The sequence below is a fragment of the Microtus oregoni genome, unplaced genomic scaffold, assembly GCF_018167655.1.
Source record: "Microtus oregoni isolate MIOR12 unplaced genomic scaffold, Mior012 000009F_ref0000495, whole genome shotgun sequence".
NCBI classification, from domain to species: Eukaryota; Metazoa; Chordata; class Mammalia; order Rodentia; family Cricetidae; genus Microtus; species Microtus oregoni.
In genome coordinates this window covers 24,764,282-24,786,715 of record NW_024543068.1, presented here as the reverse complement: position 1 = coordinate 24,786,715, position 22,434 = coordinate 24,764,282, and the positions used below count along the sequence as shown (strand labels likewise).

At 45.3% G+C, this 22,434-nt stretch overlaps 1 protein-coding gene across 2 annotated transcripts in view; it reads right to left on the bottom strand.

The window, feature by feature from the left end:
• Window positions 1-8,242: 8,242 nt before the first annotated feature.
• Rtn1 (reticulon 1) overlaps window positions 8,243-22,434 on the bottom strand; it is a 206,249-nt gene continuing 192,057 nt past the window's right edge. For both annotated transcript variants that reach the window (XM_041658180.1, XM_041658181.1), the window contains 6 exons: window positions 21,495-21,702; window positions 18,154-18,292; window positions 16,506-16,575; window positions 15,822-15,868; window positions 15,678-15,736; window positions 8,243-9,048 (listed from right to left, as the gene is read on the bottom strand). In XM_041658180.1, coding sequence (XP_041514114.1) covers window positions 9,006-9,048; window positions 15,678-15,736; window positions 15,822-15,868; window positions 16,506-16,575; window positions 18,154-18,292; window positions 21,495-21,702 — 566 coding nt within the window. In that variant the 3' untranslated portion in view covers window positions 8,243-9,005. The remainder of the gene's footprint in view (window positions 9,049-15,677; window positions 15,737-15,821; window positions 15,869-16,505; window positions 16,576-18,153; window positions 18,293-21,494; window positions 21,703-22,434) is intronic.

Below are 22,434 nucleotides of genomic sequence, written 5' to 3'. Positions count from 1 at the left end.
AGAAAGACCAGGGATGGGAACTTGAAGGAGGTCAGAGGGAACCCTAGAGGAGTCAGGAAAAATTAAAATATGAGAAAGAGGAGAAAGAAAAGGTGGGCACCTGGGGATGTCAACTGTCGCCCCTGGGGTCCCTATTCTCTAGAGTCTTCCCCAATTCCAGGGATGGAGAACTGAGCAATTGGGCTTTCCCTAAAAGTTCAGTTCTGACACATACGGTCAAAAGGAGTTGGGTTTACTGTACACGAAATATCCTAACCGGATATCGAGTAGATGCATGAGTAGATTTGGTTCCTATTCTTGAGAAAGCAGCCCTGAGGTGGGGAAAGGAGCCACACCTGCTGCTCCTGCCTGCAGAGTGCTTCACCTCCTCCCAAAACAGCCGCTTCCATGACTGCATCACAGCTCTGTGGGGTACTTATTATCATTCTTTTTGGAAAAAGAAAATCACATTAATATTAGCATGTGGCTAATGAGAGAGGAAGTGGGATTCCCAGCCAGAGCTGCGTGAGGCTCACTATACACGCACTGGGAAGGGCCTTCCTTGAGTTCAAACCAAGAGGGTGAGTTTCCTGTGGCAGTCAGAGCTGAGGTAGCTCCCTCCATGGGGAAAGTGGAAGCTGCTCCGCACCTGCAGTGTGGCAGAGGTAACACTTTCATGGTTGAATAAAGCATCAGTTACAGGGATTAGAACTTTGGTACACTTACCCAGTGACCAGAGATTAAACTGGGCCAGAAGCAGTCAGTGCTCCAGTGAGCAACAATCCCTCACCTTTCTGCTCTCCAAAGTCACTTGTGAGCCAGGCGGCATCCTTCCCAGAAAGGTAAGCAATGGTATTTTAAACAGTCTCTTACCAGCCTCTCAAACATTTTCAACACTCTGATTCTTTAAGTATAAAGGATTCTCCGTTTTCTTTATTTCTTATTTCCTCTTAATTCTTATTCTTAAAATGGGTACCAGATTAGATTTTTCATATGAAGGTGACTCAGCAAAGAATAAACTTCCCACTTGACTTTAAAAATCTCTTCTTAAAATTTACAAAATGCCAGGAAACACAGGATGACCTCCATATGTGAATGCAATTGACTGTTTCTGGAGTCCCTTGGGAGAGTGGAAACACAAAGAAGCCTGGCTCCCACTCCTTCCCACCCCCAGGAGCCTTCTTCCTCAGTCAGCTCCCTGTTCACAGTGACAGCCATGTTTTCCTCTGTTTCCTCTGCTTAAATCTGAGCCTCACCCTCCCTTCCTTACCACATGCTGTGGTTTGGATATGGCTTGACCTCCAGGGATTTCCCCAACAGAGGTTTGGCTTCTGTGTGGTGGAAATGAAGTGGCCAGTCTTTTAGTAAGAAGGTGATGGGGGGGGCTAGACAGATTATTAAATATGGGCTAAAGCAAGATGTGAGAATTAGCCAATAAGAGGCTAGAGCTAATGGGCCAGGCAGTGTTTAAAAGAATACAGTTTCCGTGTAATTATTTCTGGTAAAGCTAGCCGTGCGGAAGCCGGGTGGCAGAACGCAGCCCACCGCTCCTATCACTACAAGAAGGGCCCTTGGCAAGGTGGCAAGACAGGTCCTCCCCTCCTTCCTGGCAATGAGATGTTCCCCTCTTGTGCTTCTGCCGTGGTAGGGACATGTGCCATGATGTGATAGTCGAGAACACCTGCCCTCAACATGACTGCCGCTGTGCTGTGTGGACTCTGGGCATCCAAATCTTGGCAAGACAGACCTCTGTCGCCGTGAATACCCAGCCTTCGGTATTTCATCCTTGATGGAGGAAGGTCATTGGCTAATAAAGGAACTGCCCTGGCCCATTTTATTGGTTAGAGGATAGGTGGGAGGAGTAAACAGAACAGAACGCTGGGAGGAAGAGGAAGTAAGCTCAGAGACTCCACAACTCTCTTGGGAGCAGACGCCTGAGAGAGACGCCATGCCCCGCTCCCAGCATGAAGCTCCGACCCAGGATGGACATAGGCTAGAATCTCCCCGGTAAGCGCACCTTGGGGTGCTACATACAGATGATTAGAAATGGGCTAAATTAATATGTGAGAATTAACCTAGAAGAGAATGGGCCAAGCAGTGTTTAAATGAATATAGTTTGTGTGTTGTTATTTCGGGGCATAAGCTAGCTGAGCGGGCGGCTGGGGTGCTGGGGAAGCGGCCCTGCCGCCCTTATTACTTCACATCCTAGCAACGAAAAGTAGGCAAGCACAGACATCTTTTAAAAGAGTGGTCTACATGGTGGCTAGGGTGCATCCCTTTACCTTGAACCTAAATTGCCTCTTCTTCATCTTCATTGTGTGTGTGTACACACAGGTACAGAGGTCAGTGGTTAACACTGGGTATCTTCCCATTTGCTTCTGTCCTTATTTTTTAAGATAGGGTTCTCACTGAACCTGGAGCTTGTCAGTTCAGCTAGTGTCGGTTGGCTGGCAAGCCTTGGGGAACCTCCTGCCTGTCTCCCCTGCACTGTGATTACAAGTGTGTGTCATTAGCCTCGCTTTTCCACACAGGTGACCAGGATCAAACTTGATGTAATAGATGCTTGTATTGGTTCTCTAGAGGGACAGAACCAGTAAAATGAATATACACATATATGTGTGTATAAAATTTATTAAATCAGTTCATGTGGAAAGAGTAACAACAGTTGGATCACACTGAAGAGTTTGAGAAACCTGTGGTTGCTCAGTTTAGGAGGTTAGGTTCTGCCACAGTCCCAAATCTGGTGCAGAAAACCTGGAGGTTTCCAGGAGAGCCACCAATCCTCGGTCGATGATGGAAACCCAGAAATGCTGGTTCTAGGGAAGCAGCAGCAATAGCATAACCATCACCACCACCATAGCCATTATCACCATCATCACCACCTTTACCACCACTATTATCACCACCATCACCACCACGACCATCATCACCATCATCATCATCACATCATCCACCGCTGCCACCACCACCACCATCATCACCATCATCATCACCATCACCATCACCATCATCATCATCACATCATCCACCGCTGCCACCACCACCATCATCACCATCATCATCACCACCACCATCATCACCATCATCATCACCACCACCATCATCACCATCATCATCACCACCACCATCATCACCATCATCATCATCACATCATCCACCGCTGCCACCACCACCATCATCACCACCATCATCACCACCACCATCATTACCATCATCATCATCATCTTCTTCTTCTTCAGCAGCAGCAGCAGCTCCACCATCAGTGGTAGTAGCAGTAGTAGTACAGCAGTGGTAAATCAGCTGAGACAAGGAGTCCAGACAAGGAAAGGGCATGTAACCTTCCTTCTGCCCTGTTCTTTTCTCTTTGGGCAGCAGCCAGAAGGTGCTGTCCACACCTGGAGCGGGCCTTCCCCCATTATTTACAGCAATCACAATAGCTCCACAGTGGAGGCTTCCCGGCTGGGTGACTCTAACATGTGGCAAGCTGATGTTAAACTAGTCATCACAACACTTAACATATTGTTGAAGAGACAATAGAAAATTTCATATATGTGTAATTTTTTAAGACATAGAGTTCAAAAGCTGCAGTTTGGGTTTTATTAGAAAGGGGAAAACACATGCAAAAAAAGTTATCTCTTCAGAATGGACCACACTAATTTCATTTCTAAGCCAGTGTCCCAGTTAGGGTTCCTATGCTGTGATGAACTCCATGACCAAAATAATTTGGGGAGGGAAGGTTTATTAGGCTCATAGTTCCACATCATAGTCCAGTACTGAAGGAATTCAGGACAAGAACTCAAATGGGGCGGGAACCAGGAGGCAGAAGCTGATGCAGAGGCCATGGCGGGGTGCTGTTACTGGCTTGATTCCCATGGCTTGCTCAGCCTGCTTTTCCTATAGAACCCAGGACCACTAGAAACACCCACAATGAGCTGGGTCCTCCCCTATAAATCCCGAATTAAGAAAATGCCCTACATCTGCATCTTAAGGAGATATTTTCTCAATTGAGGATCCCTGATCTCAGATGACTTTAGCTTGTGTCAAGTTGACATAAACTATGCAGCACAGAAAATACGGAGGCGAAAAGTGATGGGTCACAATTGCAATCAGCGCTTGGGAGGCTGAGGCAGGAAGACTGTGAATTTGAGGCCAGCTTGGGCTAACAGAGTAAAGCCCAGTCTACAAAAACATCACTATAGCCATTAGTTAAAAAAACAAAACAAAACAAAACAAAACTCACTAAGTCAGTAGTTAAAAGCTGGCATTCTAAAGACCCAAGGGACTTCTCGGCATCATCTTAAACTGTAGATAAAATTTGAGTTTGTGAGTTAATTGTTACACCAAAATTATTACTTCATGAGCGTTTGGACCTCTTCGCCTGATTTCAGGTTATGAGAATGAACCCTCCGCTCTGTGGGATAACGGGCATCTAGAGTTAATTAATGACATCACCACGATCTCCCTGCTCCGGTTTCTTTTTCTGTTGCTGTGTGGATGTGTGTTCTAGACCAGGGGGACTGTGCATATGAAATTAAGCCATTACATAAAACTCCTTAAGATTTGCACTTTCCCGTCTCTGTTCACAGCAGGATTGTTATATAACAGCCACACTCAACCCTCTTTGGCTGGGAAGGTCCAAATGGAAAAACAGCTTGGAAAAAACCCTGCAGTTAAACCCTTAGACTCTCTGATGCTCTTCCAATAAATGCCCACCGAATGTTCATATATGCTAGTGGGTTTCTCCTGCAGCAGTCAGAGTCTTGCTGAGGAAACACGGTTCCTCACCTGAAGAGACTGCAGGGGAGAGGAGGGAGGAAAGGTTTCGTGCACAGAACCCACCCTACAAATCAGGACAGCCCTCTGAGGACTTGTTTTAGCTTTGACCAGCTGTGCAAACACTGTGCTTCAGTTTCCCTATATCATGAAAGTAAAATAGGCCTGGAATCTTGCAGGATTTTGAAATTTTAGTTAGAGATGTTTATAAAGACCGCACTCTACACAGTGCCTGGCTGGAAGACACTGTCCTAAGAATTTTCATCTCAATAGACTCAAAATCACCTTCCTGACTCACGAACGAGGCATGCAGCTTGGATAATAATTTAGATGTACCCTGTAGAACACCCAATTTATAGATTAAGGAATAAAATTAAAATATCTCCTAGAGAGAGAGAGAAAGATAGAGAGAGAACAACAACAACAACAAAAAAAAGGTAGAGACATTTTAATCAAGAAAAACTGTAAGAAAGACCAGGAGGAAATACTTGTTCAGGGACATTCTTCCCAGTGACAGGCTTAAGTTGGGAAGTCAGATGGGCTAGCTTAAATAGCCTACCATAATGTGCAAATACCGTAATGTGCATATACCAGAATGAGCATATACTGTAATGTGCATATACCAGAATGGACACGTTGTCATCATGGAGAGCTGCATGTTTTGTTGGGTACATGTTCCATGCCATTACATACAATGGCTGTTCTTTCCTACTCAGAGAAGCGTGAAGAGCACAACCTGTATTATAAAGAACAGAAAGTCAGACAAGATAAATTTGTCCTTGGGATATTATCTGGTGGCAAATTTTCCTGTAACTTTAGGTCACTTGGGCGTAGACATTGGACAGAATGTTCATTGTAGAGTTTCTGGGACATCTGATGAATGCCACATGAGAAAATGCCTACCTCACAGTGGCTTCCCTCTGGAGGCTTCATGTGCCCTGGTAATTTGTCCTCCGGGGAATCCACATGCCAAGGCTTCGTGTTTGCCTCTGATGTGTTTCAAAAATAAGAGAACGGTAAACCAGAAGCCCTGACAAGGGTGCACTCAGGAGAGGAGGGAAGGAAACATCACCAAATTCAGCTGAACCATCTAAACTTTAATTTTCTAAGTAATCTCTTGAGTATAGCGCCCCAAAAGGTTCTCATGACAGTTCGGAGAATGGGCAAAGGTACACCTTGCTGGGCTTTCTCCCTAACCTGCCGTGTGAGGTTCCTGCTCCCTCCTCTGAAGAGGAGCACCATTTGGCAGTGGGTGGGCAGAAATCATAGCCAGCTTTACTCTAGCTGTGGCCAAGGAAGAATATCAGTAATAAAAATGACCAAGTGATCTTTATTCAAATGATGTGTTTCTCAGTTGCATTACAGCTTACGAATGGGATATGGGTGTGATTGAATATTCTGCCCTCCCCATTTAAATACGAACTGTATCATATCCCACCACCTTTATTGTTGGGATGATCCATGAGACAGGCCACGCCCATCCACTTAGCTCCTCCAGAGGCAGTCAAGGCTTTCTACAGTTCACAGCCAGAATGGAGAATTGTCTCGTTTACAGAATTGTCTCATTTACTCTGGGTTCCCTGGTGGGTCTCTTTTCCGCCATCTTCTTACATGTCTGCTGGCTCCCCACACTATCTCTACCCCCTCCAGTATCTTCTTGGCTAATGTTTCCTGTATATTGCAGCCCGTGGAGTGCCCAAAGTCCCACCTAATCTTAAGTCACTTCTCTGAGCCTGTCTTTCCCCTCAGGCACCTCCTCCACCTCTGCCACCAACTGGGATCCCTAATTAGCTCCTCCCGTTAAGGTGGGAAGGAGTTCTAGACCAACTGGAGAAATGAAACAGGTGATACTGATGGCCAGTTCTGCCCAAGAAAAACACCTCTAAGAAACCATGTTCTCAAAGGCTTGAGATTGGAAGCCTACAGAAAGACTCAATCTTTTTATTTATGAATGTATATTCAGTTTTTTTTTCTTTGAGTATTGGAGATTGAAGCCAGGTCCTCACACAGATAAACACAGGTTCTGTGACTGAACTATACAAGCTTAGCCCCAAACCCTCCTCTTCTGTTATCACTAAATGTTAAAAAATAGACAGGCACCAATTTAAGCTTATTATCTTCCCTCCCGAAGGCAGTTCTTCTGGGCTCTTCATCTGGAAAATGGTATATTCTCTTGCTCAGCTGGTCTTAGAAAGTTCTGTGGTTAGGGTAAGGCCAGTGTCTTGCCTAGGGTGTGAAATATAAGCAGGCAGTCACTCTTCATCAAGTCAATCACCAACGTCAGTCAAACCACTTTCTGTATTACCTCTAAGTTGCACCCCTACACCCTGGGTGATCGACATGGTAGTTAGTTAGGAGACAGGAACGCTGAGCCCCTCCTTTCCTTTGTTACCATGGCTCCATTGGTACCTGTGTGTGTTAGAACTGGGTAACAGCGATCTCCTATATTCTTCTAATCTCCATTGTCTGGTGTCAACATTGTGTTCGCCTGACTCAGACTTAAAGCCTAAAGTCCCAAATCCTTCATTACTTTGGCATCGGCATTCCCACAAGCACCTCCCACCCAGCCTGGCTTTACTGCGCACTGTTTTCTGCACAGGCCATGCTCGGTCTCATCTCGATTCCTTTTGGATGTCCTTCCTTCCTTCTGGAGACGCTCGAAACGCGGCCATGCAGTTCTGCTTCCCTGAGCATCGCTCTCTGGGCTGGAGCTTGCATGCGAGGCAGCTCTCACTTCACACCATCCTTGGTCTAGTTAGCAGTTACACATAGGCACTGTCCTTTTGTCCCCAACACCGAGATGCCAGCTTCATGACATCAAGCAGCTTGTGTGGGTTTTATGCCACTTTGCTAACTAAATACTTCTTAGCCCCACTGTGATGCTTAAGGGCAGCTTTTCACACACCGTATCACCTTGCTTCCTCCCGTTGGTACTCCCTTCAATCGCTGCTGTCGCATCTCTTCCTCTTTGACTTCTGATTCCAACTAGGAAGGGGGACTGACAAGCATCTAGGACTAGGAGCACACTTGCCTAGCAGTAACTCTGGGTTCCACCTCAGTACCCCATAAGCCAGACACGGTGCCACTCACCTGCCATCTGAGCACTTGGTAGATAGGGGCCAGAGGATCAGGAGGTCTTCTTATAATAAATTGAGATCAACCTCGGCTACGTGAAACCCTGTCCCCTCCTCCGCAAAAGTGCCAATGAATCTCTACAAGATGCCGAGTTTGGAAAACTTAGCACAATGGGAGGGTGACTGTGGCCTTTGACGTCGCGCTGTGTACACAGCAGGGTCTCATGGTGATTGCTATAACTAGCACAACAAAGCTGTAGCCCCAGCTGGGGCTTGAACCCTGTAGTTCTGGAGATGGGAGCGAGTGGAACACTTGACCTCAGCCCTCCTGGCTCATCGTCAAGTAACGTCCTCTTTATGTCTTTTCCGGCGTTTGCGTTTTCCAGCAAGATCACCACAAGACAGGGAGAAATGTCTACATTTAGTCACATTTATTGATGCATTCAGTATCAAGTACATAAGTGCAAATATCCAGAGTCCATGACGAAGTCCACTAGGAACTACAGAGAAAGTAATACAAATCGTAATAAAGTCAACATGCTGGCACCTTTCAGTTACCATACATGTAAATCAGCACAGCACAGCCATCCCGTACAAGAAAAGTACTGTGTGTTCATTTTGGATTTATTCTTAATTTAATCATTTTACGTGATACAAAACTGATTACCATATGTACGGTCAACTGCTTTATATTATTTTTTTTATGTTGTGTGTGTTGGAAAATGCTAAAACATTGGCCTACGGTTCTATATAGTGTTATTAAAGATGAATCCAACCAGCAACCCAAGGACACGATAAGCGATTGCCACTATTGTGTCAGCGCACTTGGCAAGAAAGGCCTAGCCACGGGGACGGTAGAATCTACAGAAGCATTGCAGAGAGAACATCAAGGAAGGAAGGAAGGACGTGGGCTCGCAGCATCATGCACTTTTCTTTTTTTAGCAACACAAAATTAAAAACCACATCTAACACACTTTTCTCTATACTTCAGTGCTCGACACAAGGGATTCAAATCTCCTAAGAGTACAGGAAGAGCCTGAAAACGCCTGTCGGAAAGGTTGCCGCTAAGATTATGATACTGGGAAAGGGGAAACAATCAATCTGCAGTCACGAGTAAGAAGAGAGCTGTTACCACTTCAGACACCCCCTTTTGCGTCCAGCTTCTCCTGGGATAGCAGTCTACTCGGTGTGCCTCTTGGCGCCAGGGATTTTAGCCTGGATCCTAAAAAGGCAAAAACCAAAGGGTTACATTGCAAATGGTATACACAACATCATTTTATGTATTCATTATTGTGGCTTTATTAGCTGAGTCACCAAATAGTAAGGTTATTCTAGAAAAACATAGTGTTATATGCGGATATCTAGAAACACTTATGAAACAATAAAAAGGAAGTGAAAATTGGATGGTGCCCAGACAAGGGAGCTGCATTCTTAAGCACAACTTTTTAGTAGATGGGACGGCCAGGGTGACTTCGTTCATGAGAAGTTGTGAGTCTTATTTGGAGACAGAAGACTTCCTTAGGGGACTGGTGGTCACTCTATCACACCTTCTCTACAGAAGGAAGTTGTGATAGAGTGACGAGAAGCTATGATAGAGTCACCATGGGTCACTCAATCGTGGGCACTTCTGGAAGAGGAGGATGTAATGACTATACCAGGAAGATGAGAGTGAACTGAGGTGGTTTCCGGCAATGGATTCTCTTCACCTACATGTGACAAAATTCTCAGAAGTGGAGTCAAGCCTGGATCTTCATCCTAACTATGGCTGCTCATTCATCGAATGAACCTTCTTCACAGTTCCGAGAGCCATCTTTGTGTGTGTGTATGTCTGTCTGTCTGTCTGTCTGTCTGCCTGTAGTGCATACATATGTATGTGGAGACAAGGGCCCAATTTCTGGTGATATTCTCCAGTTGAGTTCCACTTTGCCTTTTGAGACAGGACTGTCACTGGCCCGAGGCCTGCCGATTAAGCTGAACTGGGTGGTGAATCCCAGGGCTCTGCCTGGCTTCTGCATCTCTAGTACTGGCTTAGAAATGCTCACTACTCTGCCTGATTTCTTAAATGCAGGTTTTTACTCTTTAGTACCAAATAATTAACTGACTGAGCTATTTCCCTTGAAAATTATCTTTAACATGCTCATCACGAGATATTGCAAGGCAATAAAATTCTGTAAGGCAGCCATGATATCTGTTAGCATTTTAGGATGGCATCACTCTGGAAGGTTTTTGTTTATTAATCTTATGAGTTTGTTTATTAGTCTTATGAGGTCAGCTTGCAGACTAGAACTGTCATCTTCTCTGCACTAAGCAACCTTCAACGTTCTTTTTTTTATTTTTTATTTTATTTTTTTAAATTTATTTATTTATTAAGGATTTCTGCCTCCTCCCCGCCACCGCCTCCCATTTCCCTCCCCCTCCCCCGATCAAGTCCCCCTCCCTCATCTGCTCGAAGAGCAATCAGGGTTCCCTGACCTGTGGGAAGCCCAAGGACCGCCCACCTCTATCCAGGTCTCGTAAGGTGAGCATCCAAACTGCCTAGGCTCCCCCAAAGCCAGTACGTGCAGTAGGATCAAAAACCCATTGCCATTGTTCTTGAGTTCTCAGTATTTCTCATTGTCCGCTATGTTCAGCTAGTCCGGATTTATCCCATGCTTTTTGGGAATATACCCAAGAGAGGCCCTATCATACAACAAAAGTATATGCTCAACTATGTTCATGGCAGCATTGTTTGTAATAGCCAGAACCTGGAAACAACCTAGATGCCCTTCAACGTAAGAATGGATGAAGAAAGTATGGAATATATACATATTAGAGTATTACTCAGCAGTAAAAAACAACGTTCTTGTTCTACAGAGGAACAAGGTAATTTTGGGGCGTTTCCCTTCTCATCAGTGTGGAAGAGGGTGAAACAGGCAAGGAGACAAGAAGTTCAGATGGTGATAAATGTTATAAAACAATGCAAGACAATGTGGTAGGAAATGAGGGGGGAGCTGTGGGGAAGCGGGTGGAGCCCACGTTAGAAGTACTGAGCTGAGAAACAGATGCCCAAAACCCAGGCAGGAGCCAACAGGCCGAGAGCTGGAGGTTTCAGGCAGAAAATACAGCAAGTACAGAGGCCCAGAAGGAGCTTAGATGTGGAGGTGGCAGGTCCAAAAAGCAAACAGTAATGGTGCTAGAATTTAGGGGCTAGGACGCTATATAGATTCTGTTCTAGATAATGGGAAGTCATGAATGGTAGGGGGAGGATGCCATCTGATTCATATTTTTAAAAGAATCCTGATGGTCACCATGTGGAAAATAAAAGGGCAGATGAGGATGGAGGCAATAATGGAGACAGGGAAAGCTGCAGAGGTACAGGTGCTGGGGGGTAACAGCCGGGATCAAGCGGTAGACATGAAACAGGCGGGCCGACAGTCTGAGGTTTAGTTTGGAGATGACACTGAAAGGATCTGTGGATAGACTGAATGCTGTGTGGGCAGAGCACAAAGGGAGAATAAGGTAGATGGCTTGGCTTATGGTATGAGCAATGATGACCATGATAATGGCATCTATCAAGATGGCGAGGACAGAAGCCAACCAGACTCTGAGGTCCAGCTCAAAACATTTGGCCATGCGAATCTTAAATGTCTATGGGACGTATAAGAGGAAAACATCTAGTAAGCAGACGGACAGAAGTGAGTCTCTCAGCACAGGAGGTCTGGGATGAAGACACAGTACAGAGCCTGTACTGGTTGGTTTTGTGTCAACCTGATACAAGCTAGAATCCTCAGGGAAGAAGGAGCCTCAACTGAGAAAATGCCTCCATGAGATTCAGCTATAAGGTATTTTTTTCAATTAGTGATCAACGAGGGAAGGCTCAGCCTGCTGTGGGTGGTGCCATCTCTGGGCTGATGGTCCTGGGTTCTCTAAGAAAGCAGACTCACCAAGCCAGTAAGCAGCACCCCCTCCATGGCCTCAGCATCAGTTCCTGCCCCTGGGTCCTGCCCGGTTTGAATTCCTATCCTGACTTCCTTCAGTGATGAACAGCAATGCTGAAGTGTAAGCTGAATAAACCTTTCCTCCCCAACTTGCTTTTTGGTCATGGTGTTTTGCCACAGCAAGAGAAACCCTAACTAAGACAGATCCCTAGATTTGGAGATAGCTTTTGAAGCTAAAGGACCAGATGAGCGGTGGGTGGGAAGAGGAGGAGCTGAGGAAAACTTAAGCAACAGTGGTCAACTGATTTCTGCTTGGAGATGTAAATGACTCTCAGAGAAATCAGTGCTCCATAAGGCACTGATGTCCTTGCTAAACAGCTTTAGTTATTGCTACTCTCTCTCCTCCTGTTTCACAGGAATCCAAAGAGCTGGAATTTCCACTCATTTTTAGGAAAGAAGGAAGGGAGGGAGGGAGGGAGGGAGGGAGAGAAGGAGGAAGGGAGGGAAGGAGGAAGGGAGGGAGGGAGAGAAGGAGGGAGGGAGGGAAGGAGGGAGGGAGAAACCCAACCATTCCTTCACAGAGCCAGACCTCCAGATTCTTGCAGATGGCTACCGTATCCTTTCAAGGGTAATCACATGAGTGATGTTGGTCTCCACTGGTCATCATTGCCAGATTGCCAATACCTTGGTACCCGGCACATCATTGTGGCATTACTCCAGTGTGTCAGTGCATCTTTTAACAATGGCCAATTTACCACATATGTTGTGGTGTGGCTACTCAAGAGGCGGAGGCAGAGGCAGAGGGTTGTACGTTCAAGTCCAGCCCTTGCAATTTAGACACAGTCTGCCTCAAAATCAAAAATAGAAAGAGGAGTGGGGTGGGAGCTCAGAGATAGAGCTGAGATGAGTGAGGCCTGGGGTCTAAACTTGCACCCATTTTTAAAAGAGATGCCTCAGCACAGCACTGACCCATGCTTGACTAGGATTGATGAATCAATCCCCACACCCCATTTCTGCACCGGCACCCACCCTGTTCTCTATTTGTAAAGGAGGCTTTGGGGAAATCCAAACACGGGACTTTACTTCTCTTGTTTGTTTATTTTTCTGTCTTAGTTTAGCATTGAAACTTAGTCAAGATCTCCGGGTTTATTTTGAATCTTGAGATAGCCCTCTTCCGAATTTGCTTTTATTCCAAGCTTCATGCCACCTAGAGTGTTGGCACACACCTTTGATTTCTCTCTCCACAGTCATGAGAAGGAATAAGACTGAAGGTAATAGAATCTCGTATCACATTACTTTATCCCAGGCAGATATGTGACAGTTAGTGAACATCCTTTGCACTATGATTTACAGCCCCCTATAGGTCAGGTGGGTTACAGCCCTGATAGGGTCAGATGGGTTACAGCCCCAATAGGATCAGGAGGTTTACAGCACCTATAGAATAAGGTGGATTACAGCCTCTATAGTGCCAGGTGGGTTACATCCTCTATAGGGCCAGGTGGGTTACAGCCCCTATAGAGTAAGGAGGATTACAGCCTCTATAGGGCCAGGTGGGTTACAGGCCCGATAGGTCAGGTGGGTTACAGCCCCTATAGAGTAAGGTGGATTACAGCCTCTATAGGTCAGGCGGGTTACAGTCCCTATAGAGTCAGGTGGGTTGCAGTCTAGGCGGCTATAAACGCCTGCAGGTTTGTGTCCAAGATCTCTGGGTGTTATCTAATAAACCCATGACTGGAACGCCCTGCGTACTGAAACTGAGTATGAGGTGTCCTAGTTTTCGACTGAGAACAAATGTCCATTTTCAAGGAAAATGTGGGCTCTCAGAATGTTGCCGCTAAATGGAGAAAGGCTATGGATTCCTCTAACCATGGTTGTTCCGATTTCGTGAAGTCAATTTTCTTGTGTCCTGATGTAAAAGAAAATGGAGATATATAGTAAAGATGACAACACCTTATCCACTATCTTGGGAGACATGTTGTTTTCATAGCTTTGATTTCAACTATAATTTAACAATTATACTTTATATATTTGTGTATACATTATATTTAATTTCTGCCATTTTACTTTCCCTTATTTTAGCTCTCCGGTGTCCAGTCAATCAGTGTGAACTGTGATAGCCTCTGGGTTGACAGCCACGTTTCTGGTCTCCCCACTCCAATTCTCTTACTAGATTGTGATTTCCACACATTGCAATTCCGAGACATCAGCCCGCTACTTAGAGGCACCGAAGGCTGTTTTGTGTCGGGTTGAGATCAGAGTGCAGTGTCTTTAGCTCTTTATCACCCTCTGGATAAACGCTTATCCACACTCCACGGTCCAGGCCGAATGGCATCCGTTACCCACTCTCAGGAAGAACTACTATTTCCTTACTGTTCTGACATTAGAATTTCACACAGTTCTCTTAGTGCTTATTTATCTCATAATTATTTCTTTATAATTTCATTTGTACCAAGAGCCTGAGAGCTTCTGTCCAGTTGGAATCAATCATCTTCATGCCTTCTTCATGTCATCTCAGCAAAACAAGTAACATTCTCTTTAGAACTAAGTATCCAACCCCCACCCACAAAAGAAACAGATGTGATTTCCTCAAAACTTTTAGTTCCAGTTTCCAAATTCCCACTCTGGCTTTCTGGCGCTAGATGTTCTAGCATAGCTCTAGCTTTCCAAGCGTTGCCGGGGACTTTCACTAAAATGTAAATTACAGTTCATCAAGTCCAGAAATTTTAATGCTATAGGCTTTGGAGTCTCCACCTCTGAACTGATTCTAGGCTAAGAGCCGCCACTTTCCATACTATGACGTTCTGTCACTTTTCACATAAAGCACCGGGGGCTTCCTTCTTTATCTGTTGATTTTCACTGAGCTGGCTATGCAGCTTCTGTGGGTTCCAGGCAATGTTTTCAGGCATCGTGCATCGTGCTGAGAATTGCTACGCCTACAAACTGAGCATGGAACCCGGCAGAGATCTGCATGGCTTTAAGGGGAAGATTAGAAACAGGGCACAGTGAAAGTCAAACTATCCTATGCATCAAGAGAAAAACGGCAGCTGCTGGCCTGAGATACAGGGCAGAAAGACGTAGAAGGAAATTACAAATAGCCTAAGTCTAGCCATTGCCTACGACCAGACACATGATTATTTGATTACTAAATGGAGCTGATACTGACAAACTCCAGTCCTTTATGACACAAATCTGTAGCTGAAGGAGAGTTCAAATTTTACTTAATTTTTTTTTTGACTAACAATGAAACACAATTATCACTCTAGGAGACAATAAACCTAAAAACACCAAGGTTTTTAGGGAAATCACTAAGCCAACTGACCATGTTAGCTGTGGATGCGTAAGCCTGGTACCTTTATCTCTAAAATGTCTTATAGGCAGCTCCATAAAGCAGGGTCTGATAGAGGCAGAAGACTAAAAAGCAGTGGTGTGACCCAAATACAAACTTGTGGTGTTCAAAAAGTGTAACGAAAATATTTAGGAAACAAACTATTCATGCATCCTAAAGTTTTAAAAGTAATTTACTTGTTTAAAATTAGTAGTGTGCATTGTTCAGGAGACTGAAGTGTTCATTAAGTGTGTTCAGTGTGACCGTTCATTTAACCTTCTCTGAATCAGACTTCCCTCCTTCTCCCCACTGTCTTGTTCTTGAACATGGGCCAGCCCTTGGGGAGAAGCTTAGTTTTACTAACTTGTTAAAATATTCTCATTATGTATGGTACCTGAAACAAACCATTGACAGTTTTATTTAATTGAGGGTCTGAAAATTATACTCATTTCTGAAATAATATAATTGAGATGAGAATGAATGAACGACTCAAAGGAATAGAATATAACAACCTATTATTTTGCTTTCTCTAAATTACATCTCACGAATCCACTCCCGTGCCTGCTTCAGACCGTGATTCCTTTTGGCAAACTCCACCACGGAACTTACTTTGCCACGACGGTGTTTATGTGAGTCCTCACAAGTCCCAGATATTGGTCAATCTGTGCCTATAGAGAGAAGAAAATTGTGAGCGCACCCGAAGACTGTGAGGCCAAAATGTCACACGAATGTCTGACTCCACGTACAACTCACCTGGTGCTTAACATACACCACGGGTAGAGTAAACATCGAAACCACAGCTGGGTAAAAACACAACAAAACAAATACACCATTAGAACTCTGAAACTAGTAACAGGAACAAGCTTATAGACACATTTTTCATATTCATTCTTGGAAAAAAAAAGAGTACCATAGATAAAAGATGGCAGAGCAATGCGTAAGAAAAATAAATGGCAGAGACCTCTGTAGATATATCATTATTCCTAGAACAAGGGTGCAATGTGCCCTTTCAAGATGACAATTGATTCACACATAGTTGCCACGATAGATGTATGTATGTATACTAGAAGGCTATTTAGTGATATGGCTGGGGGTGAAGGGAAGCACAATTAAAAATCCATTATTAGCCTGATGATGGTGGCATACACCTTTAATCCCAGCACTCGGGAGGCAGAGGCAGGAGAATCACTGAGTTCAAGGCCAGCCTGGTCTATACAGTGAATTTCAGGACAGCTGGGGGGCTACTCAGGGAAACCCTGTCTGGAAAAACAAAACAACAAAATTTCATCGTTGACTGAATTACAGTTCAAAGGGAGATGCTCTCCATTTGGCGGGGGAGGGCCTCTGATGTGATTCCTAGCAATCTACCAAGAAGCTGAAAGCTGACAGCCACGGGAGCAGCGTGTCTGCAGGGTGGAGGGCTCAGGAAGCACTTACCCATAAGCAGCAGGGTCAGGCCATTGAAGAGCGCGCCAACGTAAGTCAGGAGCCACATGAGGACTGCAAACTTAAGCACAAAGGCTTGTCAGAGCCCACTACCATCCCTCCCAGGTGGAATCCACAGCTTTCCTGAGTTGGGATCTTAACAGTTAGCATTTCAGGTTTTCTCCCTAACGACTAGAATGAGAGAGTAACAGGAAATGGATTTCTGGGACACGATTTTGACAGGAAATGAAAGCATAGTGAGGTGTTCATCCTGGTCTCTTGGAGACCTTGGACCATGCTGCTGTAAGATTCCAGGCACCCAATGAAATCATAGGCTAAGCTATGGCACACTGTAGCTCTTGGCCTGTATTTAACTCCCCAGGAGTTAAGAAGGGTTTTTTTTTTACATTTTTAAATAGTCAGTTTAAATAGTAAAAGTATTCAATGATCTGTGAATTTATATGAAATTTAATTTGTCAGTGTCCATCAATAAAGTTTTAATGGTGCACCGTCACAGCCCTTCATTGCTGGATTATCTTTTGCAGCTTTTGTGCTGCGATGCTAAAGTTGGGTAGGGATAACAGGGCCTGAAGCACCGGATACTTTTTGACCTTTACAGAGGAGGTTTGCTGACCTCTGCTCTGGCCCACTACTGTTACATTAGCCAGCAACCGTCATCACCTGACATGTCTCTAAGTATTTGCAGTCAGTTCCTACTCTGGGGATGCACCTGGAAGGTCAAGCCCTCATCTCCCACTGCTCCCTCTGACTCACTGAACAATCACTGGGCAAGCCCTGGCACAAGACCCCAACGACAGTGTGTAAAAGCACTCTTTACAGACAGAACACTCACGACCACCTCCCTTTCTGCCCCCTACTCTGCTCATGGGTTTGCTGAGTCTTGTTTCAATGATTTGGGTTTTATCGGGGAGATCCAAGCAGCCTGTCCAAAGAAACCCAGTAGATTAGTTGTTCTCAACCTATGGGTTGCACTCCCAAAGACCATGGGTAAACGCAGATATTTATAACCCATAACAGTAGGGAAATTACAGTTATCAAGTAGAAAGGGAAATAAATATATGGTTGGGGTCACCACAACATGAGGAACTGTATTAAAGGGTCACATCACAGTCTTAGGGAGATTGAGAACCACTGGACTAGACAAGAGTGAAACCACTTAAATAAAGCCCCCCCCCCCCATGTGTGCAGTGTTCCAGATCCTCCCGATGCTCCATACTGGGCATGGGTCTTCCCTGCAGATGCTCATCCTGAGGAGTTGCAGAGGACTTACTATAAGCATCCTCCAGAGCACACATGACCTCTACACACCTAAAAGTAGCTAATTAGGAGATGGTCTGAGATCTTAGCTTAAGAATCTACATCCTCCCTCGTAAAATGTCTAGAACTGTGTGACCTGGGTTGATCCTAGATCTTCTGAATACTACTGGGTAACCCCGGTAAGTATCAAAATGTCTCCGAGCCACAGTTTTGTCATCTGTGAAATGAGGGGACCAGCTTGGATGAGTTTCATGGAGCCACACAACTAGAGGCTCTCGGATTCTAGACTAATTAGCGCTTGTTTTGTGGGCTCTGAATTGTATCTGCCTATTGTATTCTTCCTTTGGGGAGACTGTAAGGCAAGGAGCAGAAGCAGTCATACTTTTAAGGAATCCACCAGGTCCTGGACGAGGAAAAGCCTCCGTAACTCCTTGAGCGTGCTGTTCACATACAGCTGCAGGCAGTCCGTGTACTTCTGAATCTGCTCCTGGGACAGGGTGATCTCCAGCTCCAGGTAGGCCCTGTCAACAAACCATCCCAGGGGAATGCCATTAGAGGGTTGAACACTGGCTGCTGCACCCCAGGGCCAAGAAAGTGCTTGTCACACTGGGAGGCTTATGGCTGGGTCACCTCCACAAGGCTGCTGCTGGCTGTGAGACACCATGCACACTGGATTCCCAAACACTGGGAGTGCAGAATATCTAACTCTCTGGGGCTTTGTGACTCTATCCACAAAACTCAGCATTAAAGAATGAGCTCATAACTCGGAGAACCAGGAAGAACCAAGGAAGACCGAGGAGCCGTCTGCTCCTTTACTGGTTTCTTTGCACATGAGAAAAGGGATGAGCATCTTTCTTAGATTCTGGAGCTATCTGAAAACCCTAGTTCCTGAACTGTTCCTTGACAAACTTCTAAGAATTCCTCTTTTAATTCTGAAACTGACTTCCAGGTTTCTCTAGAGAGCAGTGGTAACTTCAGTAGCCTGGACCATAGTAAATGCTCATTAGTCCCAGTGAATGATGTTCTTAGTAATGAGATTATTTTTTCCCATTTGTTCAGGTGGTCAGACTTAACTCAGGGATGGTAAACAAAATAAAATATAGAACACGTTCATATAGTATGCATAAGCTTTATCTGCTTGATCATAGTCCTCCACTGAGCTCTGGCTCCCCTTCCCTTCTTCCACTTCCTCTGTCTGAAGACAGCTGTGGACTGCCTGCCTAGCCTAGAGTTCTTAAAGGCATGAGATGATCAGAGATGGAGAACTAATCAGGCCTCGTTTTGAGTTGTAGGGAGTGTTATGGACTAAGCCTGTACTCTTCTAGAGCGCCACATTGAATCCCCACTCTTAATGTTGGCATTATCAGCCAGGTACTTTGGAAGGTAATTATTGAAGCGGGTGGAACCCTTATAGGTAAGATTGGTGCCTTTAAGAGCCCCTAAATCCTCTTTATTGGAGCCCCGAAGAACTCTTCGTTCTCTTGATGCCTTGTGAGGATCCATTGAAAAGACAGCAGTCTATAATCAACCACAGGGCACTTTGGGGACAGATTTTTACACAACTGGGAGAAATGCATTTTTTATCATTTACTCCAGCAAGTTTATGGTACATGGTGATAGCAACCTTAACTGACCTTTTCAGGTTTTATTTAAATGTTATGGCTTTTCTCCCCTTGGAGAAAATACAAAAGTACTGATTTGTCCAGTGTGCTATGATTGAAATACACTGAGTCGGGCGTTCCCTTTGCTGATGCGAGTGACTAGCCTGAAGGAGTTTTAAACTTTAAATTTGCCTCCACAAGGACAACAGAGTAGTCAGGCTATGAAGAGTTAGACTATTGCTCCTGTAACTGGGTATCAGAAGAAAGAAGCCAAATGGGACCTAGGTCCCCGTATTTCAGCCTTGCGAATGAGCATGGCAACCCTAGAAACAACCAAGTTTTAGAACAGTGGATAGGGAAGAATTCTGGATGGCTAAGGACAGAGGCTGGGACAGGAGAAGGATAAAGATGAAGACTTTAGCCACATGCCAGGGCCACTCAAATCTGGGCTGTGTGTGTCCTGCTAGAAACAAAGACAAGCCATTTCTACACTCCCGCACCTGTGGGTATGGGGGCATAGAGAAGCAAGTCACAGTCCTGATGGCCCAGGAATTCAGTGTTAGAAAGCCATGAGGTACTATGAGTGTGCATAGTCCCATGGTGTTTGCATTGAGGTCAGGACCAAGATGCTGAGAAGGAAGCTCTGACAGGCAGCCTCTACCTTCAGGCTCCCGGCCCCTAAACTGAGCATCATTTTCTTTGCTGGGGTTTTGGTCTAGTTGACAGGCGAGGCACAGTAAGGGTGTATGCAGAGGCGGCACTGGTGAACTCTGGAGATTGGTCCAGAGCCACACTGCAGCATCCTCTTCCTCTCTCATTCAGGCCTCAGCACTGTCCCTCAATGACGTGAAATAAGGATGCATACAGTGGAGTCCAGGGCCAGCGAGAAGGTGTGTGTGACTGCCACACTGAGTTCTGTGGGCAACCAGGCTCACCATCTGAAGTTGGGATAGAGTAGTTTACCAAAATGGAGTTGGCTGGATACCACTGACTGGGCTATCATTGTTCTCTGCCATTCTTTGTACATCTACACAGTTCAGAGATTGCTCTACAAAAGGTGGGGAGGGATGGCTGAAGAGACGGCTCAGCAGTTGAGAGCACTTAACTGCTGTTCCAGAGGATCAGAGTTCAGTTCCAGCACACACAACCACCTGGAACTCCAGTTCCAGGGAATCCATGCCTCTGGTCTCTTTCGGTACCTGCAAGCATGGTGTACGTACACACATGCACGCGCACGCACGCACACACACACACACACACACACACACACACACACACACACTTAATTAAAAATAAAATATTTTAAACAGATAAAGCTAAACTTTTTTTTTCAATATTCATTCTTACCCAATTTTCCCTGCATACAGATGCAGGGAGGGACATGAGATAAAAGCGTTCATAAACCTTAAACCTCTCAGAAGGTTGGTCCTTTAAATAAAAGTCCCAACACCCTGTCTTCATTTTACAGTATTAACTGGCCGCCTGACCTTGAATGTGTCACTTTATTCCTTAGAATCTCAGTATTTCCATCTGTAAACAGGGATTTCGGTGCCTGCCCTCCCTTCCTTATAGAGGTGATTGGATTAAGTAATTGTTGAAATTCTCTTTAAATGAAAAAATAAAAAAATATAAATATGGGACGAGAGGTGGCTCAGAAGTTAAGAGCACTTGCTCTTTCAGAAGACCTAAGTTCAATTCCCAGCACCCACATGGTGGCTACTATTATCTTCTAATATCTTAGATATTAGATAATATCTAATAATAACTAAGGTTATCTTACATAACCCTATTTCCAGAGGACCCAACAGGCACTCATGTGATACACACACATGCAGGCAAAACATTTCACACCAAAAATAAAGTAAGTAAGTCTAAAAATTAGTTTTAAAACATTACACATAGATAATGGGTTATGATTACTTATGTAACCCCGTAGTGTTATTAGAAGAATGAGTTTGTTACACCTACTAATAACCTCAGGTACCAAGGGACAGGGGTTCTGGGAAACAAAGTTTCCTGGAGTTGTGGGGAAACGTGTTCCAGTACACCTGAGAACAGCAATGAGGCAGAGGGAGAGCCCAGAGAGGCAGGGTGAGGGCCAGTCAACCGGGGGGGCACTCACTTGAAAGGGTGACCCTCATCTGTTTTCTGCACAGCTTGTAGAACAGACTTGTAGATGCGGAAGCTGATGGTGGCTGAGAGGGCAGCCAGGGCCAGGTAGGCGACGACGCTCACAACGCTGAACTGGGTCAGGGAGAAGAGCAGCAGCAGGAAGCTCCCGAACACGATGCCCGTCTGCTTGATGTCCCGCCAGTACAGAAGGTCAATAGCTGCAGAAGGGAACATAGACACATAGCGCTCAACTCTGGCAGAGCCCGGGCGAGCTGAGGGCTAGGCTGCTGCTGCTGCTGCTTCTGCTGGGGCTACAGGCTCCCACCTGGCATCTAGACATCTAGAGGGCAGTGGGTAGAGATGGCAGCATCAGCGACACTGACTGATAACTCCATTTTGATTTGGAAAAGTCCCCAAATGCTAAGGATAGTTCACAGATTTAGAGCTGTGGCTTTAGTAAGCAAGCATATCATGATGGGTGTGTCCTGTGGGCTATGCTACCCACACAGTGGTTGGGATTACGTGACCTTGAAACAGACTTGAAGGCACAGAGGACCCTCTGGAGGGCCTGCTCTCCCCTTTGATCACACTGATTATGTGGGTAACTGGACGCCCTGCTGTCAACATTTGGTCTCAACAGTGGCCTACAATGCACAGGCTAGTATACAGTCAGTCTGTGTAAGCTGTGTGCGTGCCCTGGCCATGAGAACAGGCTGCAAAGAAATGGGAATTTGGGAGGAAAGGTCCCTCAGCCAGCACCACATGCACTTGGACAAAAGCAGTTTTCTTCCAAACTCCAGGAGAAGGTGAGGAATGTGGCTATGTAACCAACCCAGAAGTTTGACATCCGTGGTGCTGGGGATTGCACCCAGGGCCTCTTGCACGTGAGTGAGGCATTTAACCCAACCACTGAGCTATCTCTTAAACCTCTTTATGTTTTTTACTATAGT